Source organism: Saccostrea echinata, unplaced genomic scaffold (assembly GCF_033153115.1).
Source record: "Saccostrea echinata isolate AGI-Se365-2 ecotype Australia unplaced genomic scaffold, CSIRO_AGI_Sech_v1 ptg000028l, whole genome shotgun sequence".
Taxonomy (NCBI): Eukaryota; Metazoa; Mollusca; class Bivalvia; order Ostreida; family Ostreidae; genus Saccostrea; species Saccostrea echinata.
Window position 1 is genome coordinate 2,428,498 of NW_026889777.1, and position 26,747 is coordinate 2,455,244.

At 32.3% G+C, this 26,747-nt stretch overlaps 2 protein-coding genes across 5 annotated transcripts in view; one reads left to right on the top strand and one right to left on the bottom strand.

Moving 5' to 3' along the window:
* The window catches only part of LOC133194018 (zinc finger CCCH domain-containing protein 10-like), a 53,920-nt gene extending 42,963 nt beyond the window's left edge, over positions 1 to 10,957 (top strand). For all 4 annotated transcript variants that reach the window (XM_061329937.1, XM_061329936.1, XM_061329939.1 and 1 more), the window contains 2 exons: positions 392 to 1,826; positions 9,560 to 10,957. In XM_061329937.1, coding sequence (XP_061185921.1) covers positions 606 to 1,820 — 1,215 coding nt within the window. In that variant the 5' untranslated portion in view covers positions 392 to 605 and the 3' untranslated portion in view covers positions 1,821 to 1,826; positions 9,560 to 10,957. The remainder of the gene's footprint in view (positions 1 to 391; positions 1,827 to 9,559) is intronic.
* Positions 1 to 26,747, bottom strand: part of LOC133194017 (tripartite motif-containing protein 5-like) — a 138,637-nt gene that overhangs the window by 32,975 nt on the left and 78,915 nt on the right. The window lies entirely within an intron of this gene.

The window sequence follows — 26,747 nt, forward strand, 5'->3', positions numbered from 1 at the left end:
TTTTAGGAATCATCGAGTTACTGAAAAAAATGAGACTGTTAATATTGAAGGTGATCAATTCGTGCAAATAAATGCTCATAATCGTGATGTCCTTTACAGATTACGATTTAGCACGAATGTACTCCGTTTTGATAATTAAGGCTAAATTTTCCTATTTAGATTATATATGCATATCTCGCCTATCAGTTAGCGTCTTAGTTTGGAGCAATCTTAATGTCGGCGGATGTTTTTATTGCAGATTTATAAGACTAATGCTATAGTTTTTCTCCACCTAGGGACAAATGCTGGCTGTATCGATGGCGAACCTCTCCAAAGATGGTAACGTCATTAACACTTATTTAGAGGAGGGGTTTCGAAAAGTTATCACTGTCTACTTTTGTTTTATTTACAGATTATGGCTACTAGCTGCCCATTGGTGAATTCAAATTGGAGAGTGGCCAATCATTGATGCGATTTGGATTAAAATATTATCAGTGTTTGAAGCGTCTGTGTTCGACTGGCGAAAATTAGGTGCATGTGTATTCCTATGTGATTTATCATAAGGCTTTCAAAATTATAGACAAAAAAGAAACAATAAACTTACAGTTATATACAAAAACAGTACTATGTCTGAAAATAGTGATACCTCGAGCGAAGAAAGTTTGGCTCATAAGCATTTAAATGGAAAGGATGATGACATTTGCCGCGATTTCTTGCGAAATGTTTGTAAGCGAGGCAAGCGATGCAAATACCGTCATCCTAATACTGACGAAGCGCGGGATCTTGGTAGACAACAAATAACTTTTTGTCACGATTTTCAAAACACAGGGTGTAGAAGAGGGAACTGTAAATTTTTGCATTGTACGCGGGAAGAGGAAGAACATTATAAACAGACTGGGCAACTTCCAGTGCGGCTTCAACAGGCCGCTGCTTTAGGACTCGGGGTCACTCCTAATGTGGAGGTTCCGTTGTTAAGGGGAGAGATCCCCATCTGTAAAGATTATCTGAAAGGAAATTGTAAACGAGGTGCTAAGTGTAAATTCCGACATATGACGGGAGGAGAATATGATTTTGAACTTCGAAAATCCGACCATAGGAACAATAACAATCAAATGTATGATCCATACGAAGATGACTTCAACACTTTTGAAGCATTTGAATATGGACATACACCAGGAGGAGTTAAACGTAGGAGAACAGACCGTGAATTCGATGGATTCGGAGGATTTGAAGGCAGGTATTCCTCAAGCCGTCCATTCAGCTATCAGCTTTTAGAAGAGGAAAATTCTATGTTAAGAAGGAAAGTGGAAGAACTTAAAAAGCAAGTGGCAGATCTTACTGCCACCAACGAAGTGCTACTGGAACAAAATGCAAGATATCGTGTCAGTAGGACAACTGCTGTACAGTCTTTAAACGCAGCAGGTGTACCGGTAAGCCAGCAATTGACGCCTGGCATCGGTGCAACTGCAACTCCGGCGCAACCCCTTAATCAGCTAGCAGTTAGCAGCCTCGCTCAGCAAATAGCGCTAAATAGTGAACTGGCTTCCCAGCATGCTTTGCAGCAGCATCTGGCGAGAGAACTAGGTCAGCAAAATGCTGGAGGGTTGGCAGGGGCACCCCTCAACCCTTCCGTTACAATAAACCCAGGAAATATAGTTCCGGTCTCTCTTCCACAGAATGTTTCCCTGACATCCGGCTCTATGCAACAGACACTTCCGCCTGCTGTCTCAATGACGCAAAGTATTCCACAGAATTTGCAGGGACCCCCTTCGGCGCCTCTGGTGTCTTACCCCATTGTGTCCCAGAACATGAGAGCGGCTCCTAGCAGTTTGGCCCACTGACACATGGTAAGATTTGTTCCTCGTGTCAAATAAGGTGTATAGCTTCTTTTTTTTTTTTTTTTTTTTTTTTGCTGTTGTTTTTGTTTGTTTGTTTTTCTAGCTGTGATGCATTTTTCATCAAAGATAGAAGACAATCTCTTGAAATTAATTTTTCTGATAAATGCTTCAATTAGCCATTCAAATATTTCTGTTATCACAGCGCATTGAGTTTTCCATGATTGGAACATGGTAAAAATTAAAGGTGGAGATATTAGAAAATATGCACTTCATATCCACGCATGAAGTAATACATGCATGATAATAAAACAGTAATCATGCTGGGTCTGTAATTATGCGCAAGTTTTTGAAAATCCTGAAATCTAAGATACTGATTCATAAGACAAGATGCAGATGGATGATTTTTACACCCATAAAAAGTAAGATGATTTTACTTCGAGATTTGCTCCCCGATTGCGATTGATAAGGAACTTCAAGGGCGGATCCAAAATATTTTCTAGTCATATATATTGTCTCCGCCTCTTGATGTTTGCTGTGGAGCATGATCTTTTACACAGTTTGCTCTCTCTGATAATACGGAAGTCATAAAACCAGATGTGAAGTTTTATACGACTACTAATAAAAAGTTAGATTTTTTTTTTAAATCTTGTGGCAAAAAAGTAGTTTTTTTTTTCCACCGAAAATCAAATTTATGCAAAGAATTCTGTGGATGCATTTTTCAACCCGCCGAAAAGGAGACTTGTCATGCCGAATTGATTGTAAAGTGTTTCCGAGTTTATTACTTATTATGTGGATAATAATTTTTTTAAATAAATATACATGTATGTTCTACTTTCTGGTCACGTTTCAGTTCTAAGCATTCAGTCCCGTTGATTGCACCTTTATATAATATACTTAATAATATAATTTAAAAAAAAGTATTGGATGCAAACAATTACAATAAACTTCAGATGGACAAAAAAGCAAATCGCCGCAACAAAACTAGACAACGTTTGATAGGCTATATCTTATCTATTGTTATAAACGGTCGATGCGTTACAAAGCAGTAACATGGCTCATGGATAAAAATATAGTGGATAAAAATGTTGACGTCAGAGTATTTTATGACTGCAACAAAAATGATAGACAATAAAATAGAAACAAAAACACGAAAACTTCTAAAACAAATTCCTAAAATGACCCAATTTTGACCGATACTTAACGATTCTTTAGTTTTCAGTCTTTTTATTCCAGTAAAGATCTACAGATTTCGCTGTAAATGAAAATATGTAGAGCTAAAGATGACGTAGCAAGAAAATAACATTTGGAGATATAAGTACGCATTCCTAAATATAAAGTTTGGAGGTAATTTGGCATCTTGATAAATGTTTACACAGGTTGGGGATATAATTTGACCTAAGTAATGCTCGAGTTACTAATTTATATTACAGAATTTTATAAATCAAAGGCTGTATAAAAGATCTTTTCATTGAAGAAAAAAAACTCTGTCATTGAAAAAGGGGCCACAATAGCTGAATTTTTGGCTAATGTCTAATGCCTGGTATCTTTACATTGAGTTATACTGAAAACACATCGCAAAGTTGAGAGTCACGTCTAAAATTTGGAAAATATCATGCAGACTGACCTAACTCTCCCCATTTTGCAACATTCGTCATAGGTGTTCGTCAATTTCTTCGATCTTAAAAAAAAACTGCAAACATAACTAGACCTAGATGCAGTGTATAAAGATAGTATCCAACAAAACCTTGTGCATTTGAGAATACCAAAAGTTAACTTAAATTCGTCATTTTGAAATAACCTGTTATTTGATTGCATTAGGCTGTTCAAAGTTAATTCTACGTTTAACGTCACCTCTAAAGTTCAAAACCTACGAGGGAGGGACAAAAAAAAAATAAACAAAAATTTTAAACATTTGTGAATTTATTCAAATTAACCAATTCAGTACGTTAAAAAATCACTATTGAGTAAAAAGAGTATTGGATATGACATCTAAGTCTAATTTCCTAAGCAGAGTTTTTCCTTAGTATGTACATGTATATTGGTTTGAATCCTTTTGTGAGCAAACAATGTAGACTGAATGTACAGGAGAGTGGCTTTTAACGGGCCTCGTTTGTCCTTTGGATTTACACGTATATTGCCACACGTCCATGGTATCCTGAAGGAAAATGCTGCTTCTTGTGGGAATGTGGGAATAGTTGATCGATATCTACAATTAAAATTATGTTGACAGTATATAATACATTCTAAAATTGAAAATATCTCTAAATTGAATTCTGCTATGTTTTTACTCATAGTACTAGATCTCCTAGCATTTAGATTTGAAAGTTTTACCTTGAATTCCACACACGACAGGATTCTTCATTTCTTGGAATACCCCAATCACTTTCCTTACTCTCCTTTGCTTGAAAGGCCCTATATTCTCTAAGCTTATCTCTGTCAAATGGTAATGACTAATATTATCTTTCCCTAAAATTGTTGCCATTTGTAGGTACATGAATGCTACATCTGTGAAGAAATCATAATCTTAATGTTCCTTTAAATTTTTACAGAAATATTTAAAGATGAAACTATTAAATAAAATTTAAATGATGCATCTCACTGTTTATTGTAAAATCTTTGTTTTTGACACACTTTGCACTCAGTAAAAAGTTTTGCAATTCTCTCCAAATACAATGAATAGTTCAGCCAACATAATTACGAACTGAGAGTCTGTGATACGAAGACTGATAAAAACTCAACAAACTAGACCTTGTCATTAACTTCAGTCATAAAATCATCTATTTTTTAATTACATTTATGATCCCATACTGTTTAATTCACTAGTTTTTCAACTGCGGTATCAAAGCACATTTTCTGTCACTACGGGATGCAGAATTAAGTCGCCATACGTAGAACCAAACCGGAACGGATACATGAAATTCCGAATTGTTTGTTTTTTTCAAAGACTGATTTCTCCTAAACCTTCGCGCGCGGGTGACGTTAAACGTAGAATTAATTTTAAACAGCCTTAAAATTCTTAGGGTTGTTCTTAACGGGTGTTGCTAACACGCGGAACGGAAAGTGGAACGGTAAACGGAAAATTTGATGTTAAGTTTTTCACTAAGCACAGGTATAATTCAGACAAAGGAAGCAATATTCTTTATCTAATACATGTAGTTCATATATAATTAAAAGTTACCGTAACAATGTGATTTATTCATGATTTTTTCCCTCAGAACATGTAGCATATACATGCAATGGTCAATAAACTAATTAGATTCACATCCTAATTATGTATTAGAATGTCTCATTTATCACTCATCAAATTCTGATTTTTAAAAATTGTACAATACAACATAAACTGATTGCACAGAATAACGTCAAGATGAAATTGATGGGGAAATTACATATTTCTGAGAAAATATAGAGTTGTTATTTATATTTTAGTATTGTGGGGGGGAGGGGGTTACAGAGATGTAAGTTATCCACATTTGAGGTGCATGGGTACATTTGCATTGAAAATTACGGAATTTTTCGCTTATATGACTCATAAGGATATCGAATACCTGCCATTCATATTAATCAGAGTGATCTTCAAAAAAGTTTTTCCAACTCATCCATATTTTACCACAACATGCTACATGTATATATGTACAGCATTAGATATTTTCTGTTCCGTTTTCCGTACCCTGTGCTTTGTCTGTGTTCAGAGATCTTCATGAATAAGAGAATGCACATGACTAAATCAGTTCGTACTTTAATAATTAAGGATTAGATATGAAAAATTTATATGATATATACTGTTTCTGGTATGATTTTTATATTTTACGTGATTTAACCTTGAATCATATTTTCCGTTTTCCGTTCCGCGTTTTAGCAACACCCGTTCTTAACTATGCATTAAAAGTCTTCGTATTTTCTTTTAATTTTTTTTTTAACTTCTTGACAATGTGCATTCCCCCCGTAATGTTTGGTTTCGCTCGAAAATGATTAATTAGCCCGATTTTAATTGATATTTGATATTCACCTTTTTCTCCTTTAATGGAATGATTCATCATAGAAGATGATTAGTGTATGACAAAGCTCAGAGCGAAACCATCAATCGAATCTTCTTTTTTTTTCTCTCTCCCTCTACCATCAGTCTTGAGGTATATGTGTAAACCGCTCAGCCCGTCATTTTGTAATACCCTTTCTGCGCTGAAAGAGAAGAAAATGATAGACGTAAGTGTATAGAAATTGATCTGTATTAGCCTTAAATGATAGACGCTACTCCATGAGTGTCCAAAATGAAAGCCTTTAATCACTTAACAGCTTGTCGTAAATCAAACAGAAAGTGGAAGGGGATGTTAAAGTAGCCGGGCTCCGGTGCGTTTTCTTTTTTGCAGGGTATAATTTTGATTTAGACCCCCAAAACTGCACTAGAATTGTTGCCTACTTAGATTTCTTTAAATATCTTTATCTTCGATTTTATTTACCATAAATACGTCGTATCTGAAGTCTGGACTATTTGTTGGTGAACGAACTTAATTGTATGACGTCATATGCTTAAAGAAATGGCGTCCCATAAAGTGTTTGTATAAATATATACATATACGTTTTGTGGTTGACGTCATAAACATATTGTGTTTGTATATACCATGGCGGTCTTGGGTCATTGTTTTAATGCTAGATTAAGACAACTTGCCTTTCATTGTCAATAGGCATAATTGTGACATATTTTTTTGGATGCTGTTCGTGATGTATATCGTGACCACAACTGACCACTGGGGATTGGAGAAAGTGGACACGAGGACACAAACACCAGGAGTGGAATTTTCCCTAAGACATCAATGTCAAAAACATTCTTACCTGACGAAATATTAATTTTGTTACGTTTGTCGTGGTATTTTTATATTTTTTGTTCGTGCGCTGAGGAATTTGTAGGACTCTTAGATCATATTTTATTTTTTTTTTCTCTCTCTCTCTCTCATAGATTTCTACACTGACGTGTTGAAATGAAATCAATACCCTAGACCATCTAAATCTTGTTGCATATAATTAAGGACAGCGATGAGCTTGAACTATCGGGCCCATCTTCACCATTGAAATGCTTTATCTGTAATGATGTGTTGGGCCCTTTTGATCTCGGTTATCTTTCAGAGTGGCTCCCGATTCGGATAGCACTGTCCTTTTTCACACCGTTTGATTGAACTATGCTTGGAAATTGATAGTCTTTTTTTCACAAAGCCACATCGGTCACCAGTCTACTTTTAAAAAGCAATCCCGCGAATTAGACGGAATAGACACTGTAATTTGAGGGAAGAAATTGATCTTTTAAGAATAGCTTTTGAAATAATGCTTTCAAGGGAAGAAAACTTTAACATAGTATGATAAGATTTTTTATTTTTTTTATTTTTTTTATTTATTTATTTATTTTTTTTTTTTTTTTTTTTTTTTTTTGCTGGACGGGGACTTTGTATTTCGTTTGGAGTAATTCAAATTTGTCCCTGCTTAAAACACAAGATGAGGTATGCATGGCGAGAAGAAATCCTTAAATAGCCTTTTAAGTGTCAAAACAAGCAATAAATGAAAAAAGATAATTAATTGCTTTTCGCCGTTCCCGAGCTTTTTTCTTGAATCGATATAAAAACGTCCAGAATTTTCCTTCCCGCTTGCAAATACTGCAATGGAATGTTTTCTAGACGTTTAAGGTGATCTTGGCGTTGGAAAAAGACATTCACAGAAGATAATAAAAATGTATAAATCAGCCCTCGCTACCTTGACTGTCATTTTGTTTCGAGCTTTAAGCTGATTATCATTGCCTGGTTTGTCAGTATCCCTACTTCTGAGCCCGGTCATTTATGACGTTTCTGCATGCAGAGGAGTCGTTGCACTGAGAAAACTACCATTTTTAGGAGTTCTTTTGCGTAACATCAAAGTGCAGTAAAATATTACACATCTAATTACACTTTTGTCCGGTTTTCTATAGACGGCGTCGTTATGTGTGTTTTTCTGAGTTTTCGTTTTTAACTTGAACTAATTACTGTTCTCTTGTATTGGATTTTTCCTTTCCTTTGAATCCTGTTCGGTTTTACCTTAATCAATCAGATACTACATCAATATTTCATTACTATCCAGCTTTTCTTTTCCACTAAATGGATTGGTTTTTATTTCGTCGCAGTCTTAAGAAAGCTTATTAATATTAACCACTGAGGCTGACATATTCAATAACAAGAATATTTCATGTGCACTTGGATTATTTTACTGTACCTCTTAATTTCTTGATGTATTTTGAGAAATATGACAAAATGTAGACTGAACCTTTTTTCCTATTCTCCTGAACCTTTTTTGACACTTGCTCACCTGTTTCTTGCACTGGAAAAGTGAAGGAGCACTTTTTGCTGTCATCATCGGACTTCTGACCTTTTAATAATTCATTTATAGTCTGCACAAACCTTGTAGATTACACCCCTACAGTACAGATCAAAAGATTATAATTTCGTCTTGATCGCAGGTAAAAAAAAAGTACACACAACCCAATGAGGACCTTGCATACCCTTACTTTAGTCAACAGCTCTGGAAACATTTTCTCGCATCCCTAATGCAAACTCAGAAATAAATGATAAATGTAAACACGAAAATGAGGCAAAATTCGTAAAATATTTTTTTTTTTTTGGAAATAACTAACCAGAGATCAAGGCTATTAAGTTGATAAATCGGATGCATGCATTTCTATAAGGTCATTTCTTAATGACAAATTCCTGCAAAACAAGTGACGATTAGCCGCCTCTTCAGCGGTTGATTATTCAATAATTCTGTAAGTGCTGCATAACTGCCAGGAATGATCATTTGTTAAGGTAGATAAAGTAAGACTTGACTATCAAAGTTGATATTGATGCAAAATTCACTGGAGAGAAAAAAACCCCTTCAATTTCGCTCGACATTAAAATAGTTAGATATATTCGAATAGTTGTTGAAAATTTTCATTGATTTTTAAAAATATTAACGTCACCTGTCTTTTTCTGTTAATGTCTTTTATTTTTTTTTTTTCAACAAGTGCGTTAATAAGTAATGTGACGTAAATTAATAAAACTAATATTGATGTGGACAGTAAGCCTTCTTTGTTATAAAGTGATGGGTTTTGACTTGAAAGAGGAAAACTATTAGACTTCAAGATAAATAATGTATATTGCAACAATACGTATCCCAAGGATACAAAATGATTCGACATGATTATTTTTTAACGTTCGATAATGATGTCTGTATTAGCATGATCGTGAACACAACTACCAAGAACTATCGGTGATTGAAGTTTCGTCAAATTACAAACAGAGCATTTGTAAATGCTTCATTTGTAACTGAGTTCAGAATGAAAGGCTTCGATTTTTTTAATTTTGACTTTTCGCACTGAAATAGTTCTTAGTTGTTCAAATTTGATTCGCAGTCACGTAAGACACCGTAAGAGTATTTATGAAAGGTTTTTAATAAAAGCACATAATTCATTGTGACAAATTGATTTTAAGCATTGTCGAAATATGTTTGATATCGAAAAATGAACTTAGAAGGAAAAACAATACTTTTTGAAAATTAATTTTATTCATATTTTAAAAAGAAAATTGTTTTGTTTTTAGTTAGAGTTATTATATTGAAAAAAAATGTTTTTTAGTGTTTTGTTGTGAAAGTGTATCTAATTTCAAATTTTGGCTAATGCAATAAAGTAAATAAAATATTCAAGAACATTTTTTTTATATTTATTTAATTCTAAATTTTCTTTTTAATTGCAGGGTGTTGTAATCGATGATATTCAAATAATCAGGGCAAAATAAGTGGAGTCCAGAGAACGTTTGTTTGAATGCAGAGGGAGTCGGATCTCGTGAAAAATCAAAATGACCATGTGCTGGGAAAAAAATCATCAGCTACAAAAGCGTTGAAGGCAAACTAAGCCAGCTAACACAACAGAGATGAAGACAACAGTTACCGGCATTGAGTTATTGTGTGAATTATTAATTTCATTTCTTTATTGTCTCAGTCATTCGGAATATCTCCTGATTTTTTTGTTTTCATCGATGAATACCAATCATTTGCATTTACCACAGGAAGAAAAATCAAGATTCAACATTTAGTTCATTACAGTTACGTATTGATTCGTTATGATTTTTTTTTCTCTTCATTTAAAATCGACATCCCAGTATATTTAAATACGTTAAAAGACAGCATATCATTCGATATTATATGCAATGAGTTCAAAACTGCAAAAAAAAAAAAAAAAAAAACCAAAAAACCAAAAAACAGCTACTTAGTAATATACTTCAACATCTCAAAAATGGTTTAAATGATCTTTATTTTTCAATATTTTTATATAAAATTGATAGTGTGTTATGTTTCCTTTTAAATTTAAATTGGATTCCTTCCAATTGCTTTGCTTAATAATTATGAAGATGATTTTTATCTCATGCTTTCTTTTATTATTATAATTTAAATGGTTTCCATATATTTTCTATAAGGTAAGAAAAAAATTTCTAAAAATTTTTAGTTTTACCTCGAGTGTTTTTGTCTTTATTCAATATGTGCCGATAGCCAAACCTTACATCCAGATCTTTAAAATGATATTCTGTATCCCGGTGTTTTCATGTAAGAAAACCCAATGGCATGATTTTCGAAATGAGAGGGAAATGTACCGCACATATCCAAATCTGTTTCTTAAGGGAATTTTCTGTTGATTCAAATCGAGAAATATTTTTTGAATGTAATATTTCAGTTATTTACGTCTTGACTGTTTCTTTTTGGTACAAAATGCTACTACTATTTAGCAAAATATTGCATCCTGCATAAGTTTTTTTTTTTTATTATGACAGATTGACATAAAAAAGTCACCTACATGTAGTCCGAAAGAATTACTAAAAAACAACATGATTTCAGATGTGTAATACTATGACACTCATGAAGTGTACAAATGTTTAGAAGAAAAGAGAAGAAAAAATGTGGACCAAGATTTATGTCGAGAAAAAATTAGGTCCAGTATGTTTTATGCAAGGAGAATTGGCCATATATGCATATTAGATAATGTTCACTAAACGGTTTAACACTGTATAAGCCAGTCTGTGTTTTGCTTGTCATTTTGTTGTTTAAGATATTATAAACTTTATTTTGGACCTTTGAAATAAAGGATTAAAGCAGTAAAAGTCATTTTTGTTGATAGCATCGGGGACTGAAGACCATAGAAAACAAGATGCATTTCCTAAACATTGATACCCTCGTATGGCAGCTCATGGTGAAGGTTAAAGTTTCTCTCAAATTCAAGTCAAACATCATGGTCAAAAGATAAAAAAAAATATTGGTACCTAAAGAAAGCTTTTGTCACAAAGAATGCACTTGTGAAATATGAAAGCTATAGCACCAACTATTCAAAGATAAATGTAATGGCCAAGATTAAAAGTTTTCCCAAAGTAGGGCAAACGTCAAAGTCAAAGGGCCGAAATTGTTGCTACTTATAATTAAAGAAAGGTCTTTTTACAACAAATACACATGCGAAATAAGTTAACCCTAGCAGTAAATGTTCAGAATTATGGCCAATGGGCAAAAGTTTTATAAAAGGAGGTTAAATTCAAAGGGTCAAGATTGTTGCTACCCAAGGGAAATTCTTTTCACGAAGAATACACCTGTGAAAAATGATGCCCTTGCCCGTTCAAAAGAAGCAGCAAAGGTTAAAGTTTTTCAAAAGTAGGTCAAACTCCAAGGTCAAAGGGTCAAAATTATTGGTACACAAGAGGTTTTGTCACAAGAAATACACATGTAGATGCATTAAATGAAAGCCCTAGATCCAACCATTCAAAACATATGGCTTACAGTTCTTGAAATGTGAGTCAAACTCCAAGGTTCCCTAGGAAAGGTCTTATCAAAGGGAATAAACAAGTGAAATATGAAACCCTCTAGCACCAACCTTTCCAAAGGTATAGTCAAGGTTAAAGTTTCCAAATTTAGATCAAACGCCAAGGTTTAATGGTCAACATTGTTGGTACGCAAGGGAGGGTCTTGACATAAGAAATACAGATGTACATGTATAATATAAAAGCCCTAGATCCAACCATTCAAAACGTGTGACCAAATTTTAAGTCTTTTGAAAGTGAGTCAAAAACTCTGAAGTTAGGGTGAAAAGGTAAAAAAAAAAATATTTTTACCAAAGGAAAGGTCTTATCACAGGAAATACAAATTGAAGTATGTAAGCGGTAGCACCAACCGTTCAAAACTTATAGTCAAGGTTAACGTTTCGTAAAATTTTGCAAAATGTGTGTCAAACTACATGATCAGTATCAAAAGGTCAAATATATTGTTACCAGATGAAAAGTCTTGTTACAAGAAATATTCATGTTAAATATGAAAGAAATAGCTCCAACTTATCAAAAGTTATGGCCAACATAAACGAATTTTTATAAGTAGTTCAAACTCAAAGGTCAAGGACAAAAGGTCAAAACAGTTGGTACACAAGGGAAGGTCTTAACACAAGAAATACATTTCTGAAATATAAAAATTTAGCCCCAGCTCCAACTATTCAAAAGTTATGACCTAGATTAAAACATCTTTAAATTTTTCATCGTATAAATAGTCTTCAAAATGCTTTTCTTGATATAAAACAACGAATAATTAAACAAGAGCTTTTCAGACAGTGACAGTTCCTTAACAGGATGTGGTCAACATTGGTTAAAAAAGATTTAGAAGTCCTGATTCTTTGCAGACATCAAAAGAAAGGAATAATCAAACATGCAGCGATGTAAAAATTCCATTGTTTTACCAATTCTCGACATATTAATGACAATTTTAAAAGCCCAATCAAAATAAAAAAAAAGTTCCTTTAGCTCGATCAAGCAAGATGCATTTGTGAAAAAACAAAACATGTCATGAAGTGGCATATTCATATTTGAACTTTGACCTTTACATAATGTGTACCCTAGTAAAGGTCATATCATAAGGAATACACGTAAAGGATAAAAGCCGTAGCAAATACCGTGCAAAAAATTATGGCCTAGGATAAGATTTTAAAAAGTAAGTCAAACTAAATAGTCAAGGTCAATGGATCATAATTGATGGCACCGTAGGGAAAGTCTTGTCACAAGTAATAAACCTATGAAATACCAACCTCCTAGCACTAAGTGTTCGAAAGTTATGGTCAAGGGTAATCTTTTTAATGGTGGGTTAAACTCCAAGGCCAAGGTGAAAGGATCAAAATTGTTGGAACTCAAGGAAAGTTCTTGTGAAAGGAATACACGAGTAATATAAAAGCCCTAGCTCCAAACATTCAAAATTTATGGCCAAGGTTAAAGGTTTCTAAAAACGGGTCGTCTCCAAGATCAAGATCTAAAATATTTGTACCCAAGGAAAGGAAACACCAATTCACAGGGAATACACATAAGAAGTATGAAAGCCCTAGCACTAACCGTTCAAAAGTAATGGCGAAGGTTAGAATTTTCGAAAGTTGGTCAAACTTTCGAGTCAAGGTCAAGAGGTCAAATATGCTGGTATCGAAAGAAAGGTCTTGTCACAAGAAATACAAATATGATATATGAAAGCAAAACTTCCAACCAATCAAAAGTTATTGGCAAGGTTTAAGCTAGGACAAACAGACAAAAGGAACGAACGGACGGACAGAGCAAAAATTATAAGCCCACGTATCTTCGATTACGGGGGCATAAAAATTTCCCATCCTTTCTTTATTAGTAATATCTTGTCTTTCAAAATATTACTCTGACAATTTGAGTAAAATCATTTGAGCATTGTCATAGGAAATAGGTACATGTACATTTTGACATTTATATTCATAAATGACGCATATACAGTGTAGTTTTTTTTTTTTTTTTTTTGTTACAGCTGTCTTGTCTGTCGCCACACTGTGTTAAGCTCAGTTTCTGTTTTCATACAAAAATGCATATTGGAGAGAGCAATTGAACTCGTCAGAGGACAAGGTATGGCAATAGCCGAATTCGGTCCCTAAACTGATATAAAAATCAAAATAGTTGGAATTGTGATACGAGGGTTGATCTAAAAGTAATGTCGCAACTGCTATGTAATTTTTGATAATCAAAACTTATCAAAATTTTATATATAAATACTTTTATCTATTTTAATTTTGCCGCAAATTCTCATTCATATATATGTAATACTTTTTAAATTATTAGAATAAATACAACATTTATTTAGGTATTGTAAATCGCCGCAAGGCAAGAATTTATCGTTATGACTTTTCTCTTCGGAACTCATTTTTAACTCATCCTGAAATCTTTTCAATTTCTCACATATAGTTTTTATTTCACGTACTCCTCAAACTTCAAATAGTTTTACAAATACAACTCAAACAAGATGCTTAAGCATATGTGAGGTTAAAAAGTTCTGCAGATAAACTGAAAATGAGTGTCGAAAAGTAACGTCATAACGATGTCGGTAACATTCTTGCCGTTCGGAGATATGCAGAAACTGACGTTGTGATTATCTTTATATTTTAAAAGTACTTTTTTTAACTAAATGATTTTTCAAGGTAAAAATCAAAATAGATAAGGGGTCAATTTCGTTGATAATATTCGGTTATTAAAGATTTTATAGCAGTTGTGACTTTTCTGTTGGATCAAGCCGCATATTTTGCAGTTAAGAATCTTTAATGATGCTTGTTATAAAATCAACAGTATATTTGCTTCAAAGCATAAACGGAGCCCAAAAGAGGGTGCCCAAGTAGGAAATTTTACCTTATTTCTCAATTCTGGTGGAATTTTGTCTTATTTGAGATTTGTCAAATTGACACATTGGAACGTCATCCAGCGATTATGTAGTGGGAATTATTGGATTATGCCATTAATTTCTGACTTTGGCTTATCATAATATGTTTCAAACTTCACTTACATGGCACCTTATCCCACCTCTGATGTTCTTTAGATATCCGTGTTGCTTGGCTACCGATATGTATTGTTTCAATGGATTATCTCCATATTTTATTTTCAAGTTAAGATATTTGAATATCTTGTCATTGCTCATCTGCAAACTTATTTAATTCCAACATTCTAGTTCTACATACAAGTACTCCGAGGTTGATTGATTGATTGTATATGTTATTCCACGTCCCATTTGAGAATTTTTCACTCATATAAACGTCACCGTATGCCGGTGAAGGGGGCCTCAAATTTAGACCCATATTCGGCACTCAGGGCCATTGAGCAATGAGGGTTCTTTATTGTACCAACGTCTACCGTTACACAGGACCTCGGTTTTTAAGGTCTAATCCGAAAGACCTGTGGCTTTCACTTCTAGTGCTGGGCGCTTGGCGAAGGAACAGTCACTACCTATGTTTACGTCTTAGGTTTGACTCGGCGCGGCAAAGAATCGAACCGGGCCTCCCAATCACGAAGCCAGCGCCATATCAGGTTTCTCCGAGGACGCTTGTTTTCCTTATTGAATATCTATGTAGTTTTCGGAGACTAGGTCTTCCAACAGTCTATTGGAATTCCCATGCGCACTATTCATAACCAGTTATTAGCAGACCTGTTTTTGTATGCTTGTGTAGAAGAATTCATTCAAATATTTTTACATGAAAAAAAAAGTCTTGCTGTGGTTAATTCGTAATTAAGATATATCAACGACATTTTATTCATTAATAATATTCAGTTTCATTCTTACGTTGATTCGATATATCCCACTGAACTCGAAATAAAAGACACTAAAGAATCGGAAACATCTGGTTCATATTTGGATATTTCACTAAAGAAATATATTGATGACAAACTAGCAATTGAACTTAAAAGGTGTTGATTTCAACTTTTCTATCGTCAACATCCCTAATGTATGTAACAATTAAAAATTATCACCTGTATATAGAGTTTCCATCTCCCAGCTGATTCGATGTGCAAGAAGATATTTTACATAGGAACAATTCCCAAGACGAGGTATGCTATTGACAAATAAGTTGATGATACAAGGATATGAAGAATGTTGTTTAAAGTCAACCTTTTGCAAATTCTATGGTTGACTTTGCAAAAACAATCCGTTGTTAAGTTGAATGCTGACTGATGTCGCTCATACAACTTGGTAAGCTATTATTTTCTTACTTTTTTTCTGTGTACCCAATCATGACAAGGACCACAGGACAAGTGTGACCAGTCGACAGGGGAGTAAACATCCACTGCCGACCGGTCACACCCGCCTTGTGCTCCTTGGCATGATCGGGCAAACGGAAAAAAAATCAATAGACACTTCAGTGTGGAAATAGTGGACAATAAGAACTTGTATGAAAAACGTCAGTTAATTTGACTTAACGGTAGATTGTATTTGCTAACAAATTAAGTGTATCGAACATATAATTTGCAAAATGTTGACTTTAAACGGGACTATTAAAATCCTAGTTTCATCAACTTATTTGTTAATAGCTTGCCTCGTTTTATTGATTGTAGTTAGAACATGCCCTTGCGTATAGAATCGACTTGGGGATATAAACTCCATATGGAGGCGATAATGGCATATTGCTACATAAATAAGGGAAGTTGACGATAGAAAAGTTAAAGTCATCACAATTGTAATAAATTGTTGCTGTTAGGTTGCCACGAACGTCTTTTTTCCAGTAAAATAACCAACTGGAAACAGACGTAACAGACGCTGCTGTTTCTTTATTTTAATTTCAAAGGGGTATATCGAATGAATGTAGGAATGAAAATGAATATTGATAAAAGGCCGTCAGGATATATAAATGTCTTTTCAGGTAGAATTTTTTTGATAATTTCTGCTTCATATGAATACAAAAATAAGTCCTCTCATAAAGGGGGTAATTGGATTATAGTATCCATGGGAATTCCAACAGATTGCTTTAATTTATACTTGATCTCCAAAAACAATATAGATATTGTCAATCAGAAACTCAAGCAGCTTTATTAAAAATATCAACTTCAGAGTACTTCTGTGTACAATCAAAATGTTTTCTACTAAATAATTTTGCAATCAGATTAAAATCTGCTACACAGGTAACGATCTATGTGAGCGGATCAAAGGATCTGATTTTAATTTTGCAAATGACCAATTTCAAGGATAGCTCAAATTGAATGAACATTTCTCTAAGAAAATTGGAAAAAATTATTCATTTTACATGAATAAAAAAATTAACCCATGAAAACCGAAAAGAAAAAAATGCCTGCAATTTGTAAAGCAAAACTGTCAAAGCTAAACCTGGTATGCAAACGTTTGACGCCAGAAAACCAGATAGACTCGACATGTTAAACACACACACACACACACACACACACACACACACACCCTCACACACACACACACACACACACACACACACACACACACACACATATATATATATATATATATATATATATATATATATATATATATATATATATGTTTGTTAGCCAAGAGGCAATATTCGATTTGTGGAATTTTTTTTTTCATATTACATATATTTAGAAACATATTTTGGAATCTGGAATATTATCCGTTAGAAAATAAAGTTTTGAAAATGAATTAATCTTTTGTGAAAGTTATGTGTAAATAAGATTAGCTTGTTTTTTTTTTTTTTTCATTATCAAATTTTATTTTATTATTATTATTATTATTATTTACATTTGTTTGTCTGTTTATTTATTCGTAGCTTTTTCTTCTTTTTCTAGTTTTCAAAGGATTTAAATATTATATCATGAATATTTATATAAACTGTTTTGAAAGTTAATCTGGGAACTTTATAATGACAATAAGGATCTATTGAAAGAGGAACAACTCTTACTTTTACAGACATATAGAGAACTTATATTTTTTATCATGATTAGAACATTTAAATAGTTTATAACAATAAAACAATTCTCTCTCTTTTTTTTTTTTTTTTTTTTTTTTTTTTGCTTTTTTGTTTTTAGATTAAATGAATTTTGAATGCATTAGAAGTCGGGATGTGGAAGACTTCTTCTGTCCAAAATCACATAATGTACAGAGATAGATAATTTAGCCTCGTATATTCCCTCAAATTTTTATTAAAATAGAAAATTTGGTGTTATAGTCATAACATCAAATTTTCTATTTTAATTAAAATTTGTGGGAAGACACTCGGTTTAGAACCTGGAGAGAAAAGTGTTGAAGTTACACGTTATATATACATCTCATTCAAATCAAGAAAAATGAAAATGAAAGGAGGTGTTTCCTCTTTTGTCTTTTAAAACTGTTTTTGTTTCAAAAACTGTTAAGTTCAACAATTTGAAAATGAAAGACTGCTTCAGTATTCATAAAAACAAAATTAAAACACTTAAGGTTCATGTACCACACTTATTGACAACTTCTATTTATAAATGATATTTCTACTAAAACTTTATCATTTCTTATTTTACATACATTTCTTTAGATTATCAATCGTTTACAGGTATTCATACATGTACATGTAACATTAAGAAGCCCCCGGATACCTGAGTGATATGTAATATTATTTTTATACCAAAAAAGCGTAAGTAAATGTATTTTATTACCCCACACAAAATACATGTTATAATATTGGTACAATTTTAATGATCACCATTTACAGCAAAGGCAACTTTTAAAAGATAGTGTAAAACATTTTGACAGTTTAAACATAAACTGCTTTGCAGTTAAAATGTAAAATTTTCAGGATTAAGTATTGCATAATGCCCAAGACGGAAAAAGGAATGCATGACCACTCCCTAAGTGACTATTCTAACAATATATGATCTTTTTAAGACGAACTTTCAATCTTTGAGTGGCACATCCAAACAAAATTCTGTAGGGAATGGCTAATAATAAGAATGTGAATGTCCTATACCACTTAACAGTCATCCACCAAGGAATATTTTGTGATTCACACCAAAAGAGCATAACTTCCCGTTTGTATGAATTAATTTCCATTTGTCTTACACAATCTGAATACTGGGGAGTTCTATTGGTAGACATTGAAGCAAAGTTATACCACGCTTGACTGAACTTGGTTTTGGTTATTTCATCTCCACAAACTACATCTATAATTGTCTCTAGAATCACTGGTTTCCTCTTGTCGATTTTATTTTCAATATCTTCAAATTGTGTAGGACATGTAACGTCATCACACCGTGTGTAATTAAACTCCTTATTTATGTCAACATCAACAACTTCATCATCTGAGACTGTCAAATGATATTCTTTATATTTAAAGACAATTCCAGGATCTGTCTCCAAAAGCAGTCTTATGTATGATTTGCAATTCGTGCCATCAGGTAAATGTGATGTTCCTTGAGAACTTATACTTTGTTTTATTCCCCGGATAGATCGAATGTTAGACACAATGGACTGGTCAGCATAGTAAAAACCATAACCCATTAATCCATAAAATGTGAAAAGAGGACCGATTAACTGATAGGGAATAGTTTCCAGGGAACAGTTTTTGTCGACAAGTATGATCACCACTGCCAAAATCAAATAAAGGACTAACAATGAAAACACAGTGCAGTATATCACTTTAAAAAATCCGACAAGCTCGAATTCGTGGTCATTAAACATAATATTCCCTGTTTCCTTCAGTAAATGTACCAGTCCCTTTTGTTTGTTGTAAAGTTCATTTAGTATTGGCACTACCAACATGACGAAAGGAACCAAAGTTGACAAAACCCCTACAAAGGCTTTTCCTAGTTCCTTCTGATGCTCACATTTCGTGTCCGAATAATTCGACAAAGACTCGTTCAAATCCATTGTAGCTCTTTGAATCAAAATCTTGTTTACCAATTTGAGTTTTAAAATAGGATCTGTTGTCGTTAAATATCTTATACACGTATGACATCACTCATGCATCAAGCATGAATTCTAAACCTTTTCTATTATTACCTATCGTAAAGGGAGTAAATTACGTTGTGTTTTTTCTCCAACGAGCAATCAAAAAATAGATTTCTTTGATTTAGAACTATCTTTACAAGTCAATAAAAGTGATCAGGCTAACAAAAAAGTACGATTGATTTTGTAATAAAATGAAAAAAAAAAAAAGAAAAAAAATCTAATATGCAGATACAGGGTGTCCGAAAAGAAAGGTCACACTTTAATATTTTGATAACTTTGCTAAATCTGGGGCTATTTCTATGAAACTGATATCATTCGAAAGGTCTCAAACGAAAGTTTTTACTATTTGAAAAAAATAATGCGCCAAAACATACGATGTTCGGACACTTTGAAATCATTTCAATTAAACGTTATATTAATATGGTGCGACTCACGTCAGAACAGTATATTTTTATCGTCAAACAATTTTATAAAACAAATGTGTAACAGACGTTAAGCGAAAGTTTAGAATTGTAATGTAAGCAGAAAACATGTCTACAAGATTATATGTAAATTCGAGCAACAAGGGTCAGTAGCAGATGCTCCAAAAGCAGGTCGGCCGAGGTCAAGTCGGAGCTACGAAAATGTGAGTACGCTTCGAGAAATGCTAACAGTCCAGAGAAATCAGTTAGAAGTTCCTCCTCAGAGACTGGAATCCCTAAAACTAGTGTTCATGACATATTTAGGAAGAATTAGAAACTTTTTCATGCAAGATGGTGCAACAGCACATTCATCTAATATTGTATTAGATTTTCTCAATGAAATCATCAGTGACAAGGTGATTTCCCGACGATACCCTGAAGTGAAGGATTGTGGACAATCTTGGCCTGCGCACAGTCCTGATTTGAACCCGTGCGATTACTTTCTCTGGGTACCTCAAGTCTTCTGTTTACAGACCAAAACCGATGGACACAAAATGCTTTTGTCAAACATCAAACGGGAAGTTAAGAAGATCAGTGAAGAAATGTGTAAAAATATTATTAACAATTTCAAAGTGCGAGTTAGGGAAGGGAAGCTGATGATAGGACGTCATTTAGAGAACGTCATTAATTATTGAAATGACAAATAGGTACTCTGTACTTTAAACGCTGTTAAAATAACATTATTTGACATATTAACTAAATTATGCTACCAGAACAAACTTACGTCTTTGTTTTATAGGTGTACATATTTTGATTTAAATTTTTCAACATTAAATCTGCATTCCAAAAGTATGAATGTGTTACCTTTCTTTTCGGACACCCTGTATAAAGATTAAGCACCATTTACACATGATAAAGTGTTGGTTTCTCAAAGAGAATACATCAGGAGCGGATTCAGGAATTTGTTTTAGAGGGGTAAATCGCAGATGTTGTCTTTTTTGTTGCGGCCAGTATACACATCCTTTGAATCTTCTTAAATACGAAAAAAGAATAGGGGAGATCATTGTTTAAGACTATTGATATTTGCATTAATTTGCTTGTCAAAAAATGTCATATGCAGGTGTTTATTAGGATTTTTTGGCATATTTGAAGAAAAAAAAATAGTACAAATTTCGATGTGTATATGATTTGGTAATATAAATTATATATATATAAATTATATATATATATATATATATATATATATATATATATATATATATATATATATATATATATAAAGTAGTTTTAATTACTTATTTCCTCAGATATACTTAGCATTATTAATAAATCTTTTGACTTCTATGCAACGTACGCATTGCATAGAAAGGATCTGTTGACCATCCAAATTACACCTGCTATGCAGGAACTTAATACTTTTCCAGCATAAGTGTTCCCACGAGAGGGACTATTAATTGCCAATAAATAAATAAATAAGTTAACGTTAAGAATTTTAAGAATCAGGTACGCTGATTTATGTTCAGCATTTGAGGTTGGGCTGATAAAAGTTTTTCGATCCTATGTACAGAATGTAAAAATTTTCTAAGATTTCATGCGAAAGTGTGCAGAAATTATTTCTGTGACAGGAGAGAAGGATTTTAGCATCACTTTTCATAGCTTAAAGATAATTTTACGTACTGTGTAGTTATTCTTAAAAACAGAAATGAAATAAATGTATCCACAAGGTAGTGTTGAACTTTTCCTTTTTTTCATTAGCATTTTTTTTTATTTATAGATGCCACATGATGACGTCCGTTTAGGGTGCTTCTTTTAGCCTAAAACACATTGACTTCTTTGCAATAGATGATAAGAGTTGTATTTCTTGGCCTTTTTTGATTGATCAACTTTATATTTTGCTTAAAAAGTGTCAATTTGCCGCTTTGATCTGGATGCTGCCTTAACATACCTGCACAAAAGTCGATTACAAGAAAAGAATGAAAGGATCACACATTTTACATCATTACCATTCTTGTCGAACAAGTTAATTTAATATTTCACGAATTTCAATTTGATATCCATGTGGCATAACAATTAAATGCTTACAAGCATGAAGAGTTGATAGGATTAAGATATTTCTTCAAATCTTTTTCTTCTGCAAACTTAAAAAAGAAAAGTTTTTCTCTGCGATTAAAGGAATATAATGAAATGAATACACAAAGTATGCATTACAAAATCAAAATGCCGGCTATTACACATATTGGGATTTATATCTAAAGATCATAGAAATGTTCGAATAAGTATCTTTATTTTCTCCTATTCGAACATTTCTATGATCTTTGGATATAAATCCCAATATGTGTAATATCTGGCATTTTGATTAAGTATCTTTATTTTCTCTTCTTTTGGTCTTTTCAACCTGAATACATATTTTCATATTTTAAAGACGTACTCACTTGTAAGAATTATCGATCAAGAATAATGGATTGTATTTTTTGCAATTTATATTACATGATATTATATTACATGGTATTATTACATTATATTATTTTTATACTATATTATATAAATGGAGTATATCCTTATATCACAGGTGGGCGCAAACAATAAGCAAATCAGTCAAATTGTATGAAAGGACTAATCCCAAAATTTTAAACATTTGATTGCTGGACAACGGCGTCAAGGATTGACGTTGGAATATTTTGACGTCATAAATGTTGATTGCGCATTTTAGCCTGTCAGACCATCGCATTTTAGCGCAGAGCATTTCACAGGAAACGAGCCATCGGACTTTGGCGTGACCATCGGGATTTGGCGTCAGCACCTACATCACACAAACCACCAGGATTTGGCGAGACTTTAAACTTTAGTTAAATTTCTAAGTCGCAGGAATAAAAATATTTTTGATGTATTTTCCTGGTGTAAACCTTTGTTAAGTCATCTTCTTCTATAGTAATAATTCTTTTTTAAAATTATTTTTTTAAATATGGGAGATTGTATAAATGTAAATCAATTTCATATATATATCCTCAATTCTCAGTATATCGCGGGTTCCATTGTTATCGCGGTATATTTCAAAAATAAGGATATATAGCTCATATCCTTTTTGTTGATGGACTATCTGTCTGTCGTCTGAATGTTGACTTTTGTAAGAATTAAAAATTATGGAACATCCGTTGGAAAATTTTTTATTCAAATGAAACGTAATTTTACAGATTTCCATTCCCGTTTTTATTTTATTTAGACCATTCAATCTATAACCCAATAAAATCCATAATAAAGTTCATATTTTGAAAGTCTCAAGTTTGTATTATTGTTTAGTTTTCATGTAGAATTACATATGCATTGTAAATTTAAAAATAAAAATTGAAGTCTATGTCAACTACAAGCTTCCATGTTAAACCATACCGCCATACAATGAGACTCTCCAATTAAGGAGGTAAATAACACTTCCTGTTTTAAAAATAGACTACAAATTAAACGACGCAAGCTTGGAAAATAATTTGACACTAAAAAGTTAGGCCATAGTTAGGTTTATGAATACCATTTAATGAAGGATTAAAGTAAAAATTTAGAATTACACTTTTTATGCAAAAAAATTAAGTACCGCGGTATAATGAGACACCAGTATATATATATATATATATATATATATATATATATATATATATATATATATATATATATATATATATATATATATATATATATATATATATATATATATAATATTAAAATATAAAAACTAATTTTGGATCATTTTTATTTGACCCTTTTTGTAATTTTATTTGCATTAATTTAATTTATATTCAATAGTAAAAAATAATTATGAATTACAACATTTAATTTAAATGACACATTTGTATCACGAATTGAAGTCCATTGTACATGTAAGAAAATATAATGGAAACAATTTATAAGAATTGACAAATTTTCCACTCATATTTAGACTCCGACCAAAATTAAATTAAAAATACAATGAACTCATTTAGACACAGAATCTAAATTTTCCATGTAATTGTATCGTGTAACATATTTGGTTGATTTTCTTATTTATCATCATATCCTGCACAATAATCATAATCATAGAAAAAAAATGAGATAATTGCCATTTATTTTCGTTATTACTAATCTTAAGTATATTTGAAAAGAAAATATTTCTTTGTTTTTGAGATTATTTAAAAAAAGTTTTTAGTGAGTTATACTTTTTGTTGAGTGGTACTTCAACCCGTTGGGTTGATGGCGTTTTTTATGCACCACTTTTGTTTCCAATAAAGTTTGATGTTGTATTATATCGCATCGCATCTGTGTGTTGTAACAATACTGTGGCTGGGAGACCACTGTTGTGTAATAATTTAGTGACTTGCATTTCTAGTCAAGAAACAGTTTATCTGTCAACAAGCTTTCCTTGATGCTGGTATGTCTTTTAGCCAAATTCTTTTGTAATTGTTTTATGGATTACATTTTTCGTCATTTAAATAAAGAACAAGTTTTTTGTTTGTCTGTTTTTTTTTTTTTTTTTTTTTTTTTTTTTTTTTTTTTTTTTTTTTTACATTTAATATGTTTTCTGTTACAAATATTGGAAACAAACAGAGCTGCTATGCTGTCTTGGACTACCAGTAAGGCTCTGACATAAAAGGGATTAGAAAAACAGAAAACACTCTTTTTGTTTCTTACTGCAGTTTACTTCTATATATATATATATATATATATATATATATATATATATATATATATATATATATATATATATATATATACCTCTTCAATTTATCCGAGCTTCAAAAGCATGAAACCTAGCGATGCTTTATTTCTCCATTTTCCTTTCAGAAATCAAGTCGATGGGAACAAGAAAAAAGTACAGTTTAAAGCATATCAAAATAAGATATCAAAACAAAGTATGTTAAAATATTTATTAAAAAACCCAATAAATAGACTTAAGCACATAAATTATACAACCGTTTTTACGTAGACAAATAATTTAACATTTCAATACATATCAATAAAAATTTAGAAAATGATAAATATTGACAAAAAATTGAAAACACACAACAACTCTTATTTATTATAGTTTCGGTTGACAACTCCTAGGTAGACACAAAGTGGTTATCAGGATTTATCAAAGCTTTCAATAGTTCGGCTCTACGGGCTCTTAATTCTCAGTAAGTTTTCAGTCCCTCTACCAGAGCATTTAATTTCCACTACATTTCCTATATCTAATATAATAGTACAAGCAATCGAGAATAATGGAGAGACAATATATGACACACTCGTCTTAATATACAAACAATTTACAATACTTAAATGACGAGACACTAATATTCTCAAGTATACAATACTCACATATGAAGATATAGTGCAAAAATATTCTCACAACATGAAAAAAATCAAACTCTTTATCAAATGGATATCGACTTCTTAACTCCAAAACTAATTAAAATTGAGTTATTCCCATAATAAGTTTCTATAACAAATAGTGTTTCCAGCCATGTAAATCTGTACTAGTCAAGTTTTAATTCATATTAAAGGGATGACTCTGATTACGTTTTTTTTTTTTTTTTTTTTTTTTATGTGTGTCAGCTGTAATATATATTGTGATATATTGTTTCTGTTATGGAACAATTACTCTTATTATTCTCATCTATATTGTAAAATTCCGTACTGTACTTCAGTTTAAGTAAATTAGTTTGAAAGATAAGAATATTGAACCTTAAATTCTTCTACCACAAAGTTTCATTATTCTTAACTTGAACTGTACATCAGTAAAAAAATAAATGAATGGATTCGAAATCCCATTTATCATTACAACATCTGGAAGATATCCTTCAATGATGTCTTCCCACAAGAAATATCTTGTGGTGGCTTGGATGATCTGAAACAAGGTAATTGTGAAGAAACTGGCCACCAATAAAACAATTACAAAGGCGAATGTTATCGCAATTCGTCTATTCTTCTCCTCCTCTTGATCTTCTGTTGATTGTTTTGGTTGTGTTTGATTTGCTTTTTCTTTTTGCATACTTTTCTCATTTGACGTTTTATTGGTGCACTCTGTTTGTACTGTTCCAGAACCGACAGTTTCAGCCATGTTTTTCATGCGCCTTTTTGTTCTAGTTTTTGGAACAAGAGAATTTCGTATGTTCACTTGAAATATAACTACCAGTATAATAGAAGTGAAAGTAATCACAAATATGAAAGCATAAAACAGGAAGGTTAAAAATGTCCCATCGTATTTATTTTGTGTATCACAACGAGTAGCATTTATGTTTTCTACTTGTACATATCTTTTACCGTGACTCAAATAAATTGGGAAGTGTATAAGGATACCTATAAAAATAACACCCACACACATCATCTTTGAACATTTCATCGTAATCAGTGATTTGAAAGGTGTGCAAATTTTTCTGTACCTCTCAAAACTAATGAAAAGAACTATCAGAAGAGAAGCGAACGCGACAGAATAACCAACATAGTGGGATATTTACATATCATTCCATCTTCCGACATAATCTGGTTGTAGCCTCCCATCATTCTGTTGGTTTCCTTTAAAATATGAGTAATACAGAGAAATAGATCGATTACAGATAGAAAAAGGACAAAGATTTTGTAATTTGACGATGGAGCAGATGTTCGAAAGAAATGTGTGACCACCCCATTGCCAATGATTCCTATGATATTGAGAATATAAGAGATGTCTCCCAGTGGAGCTCTTTCTAATCTCCCATCTACGTTGTAATCCTTTAGTAGCTCATCAACCATGCTGAACAAATAATTTTGAAGAATAGAGAAACCTGAAAGAATAAAAATCTGACAGAGTAAATTG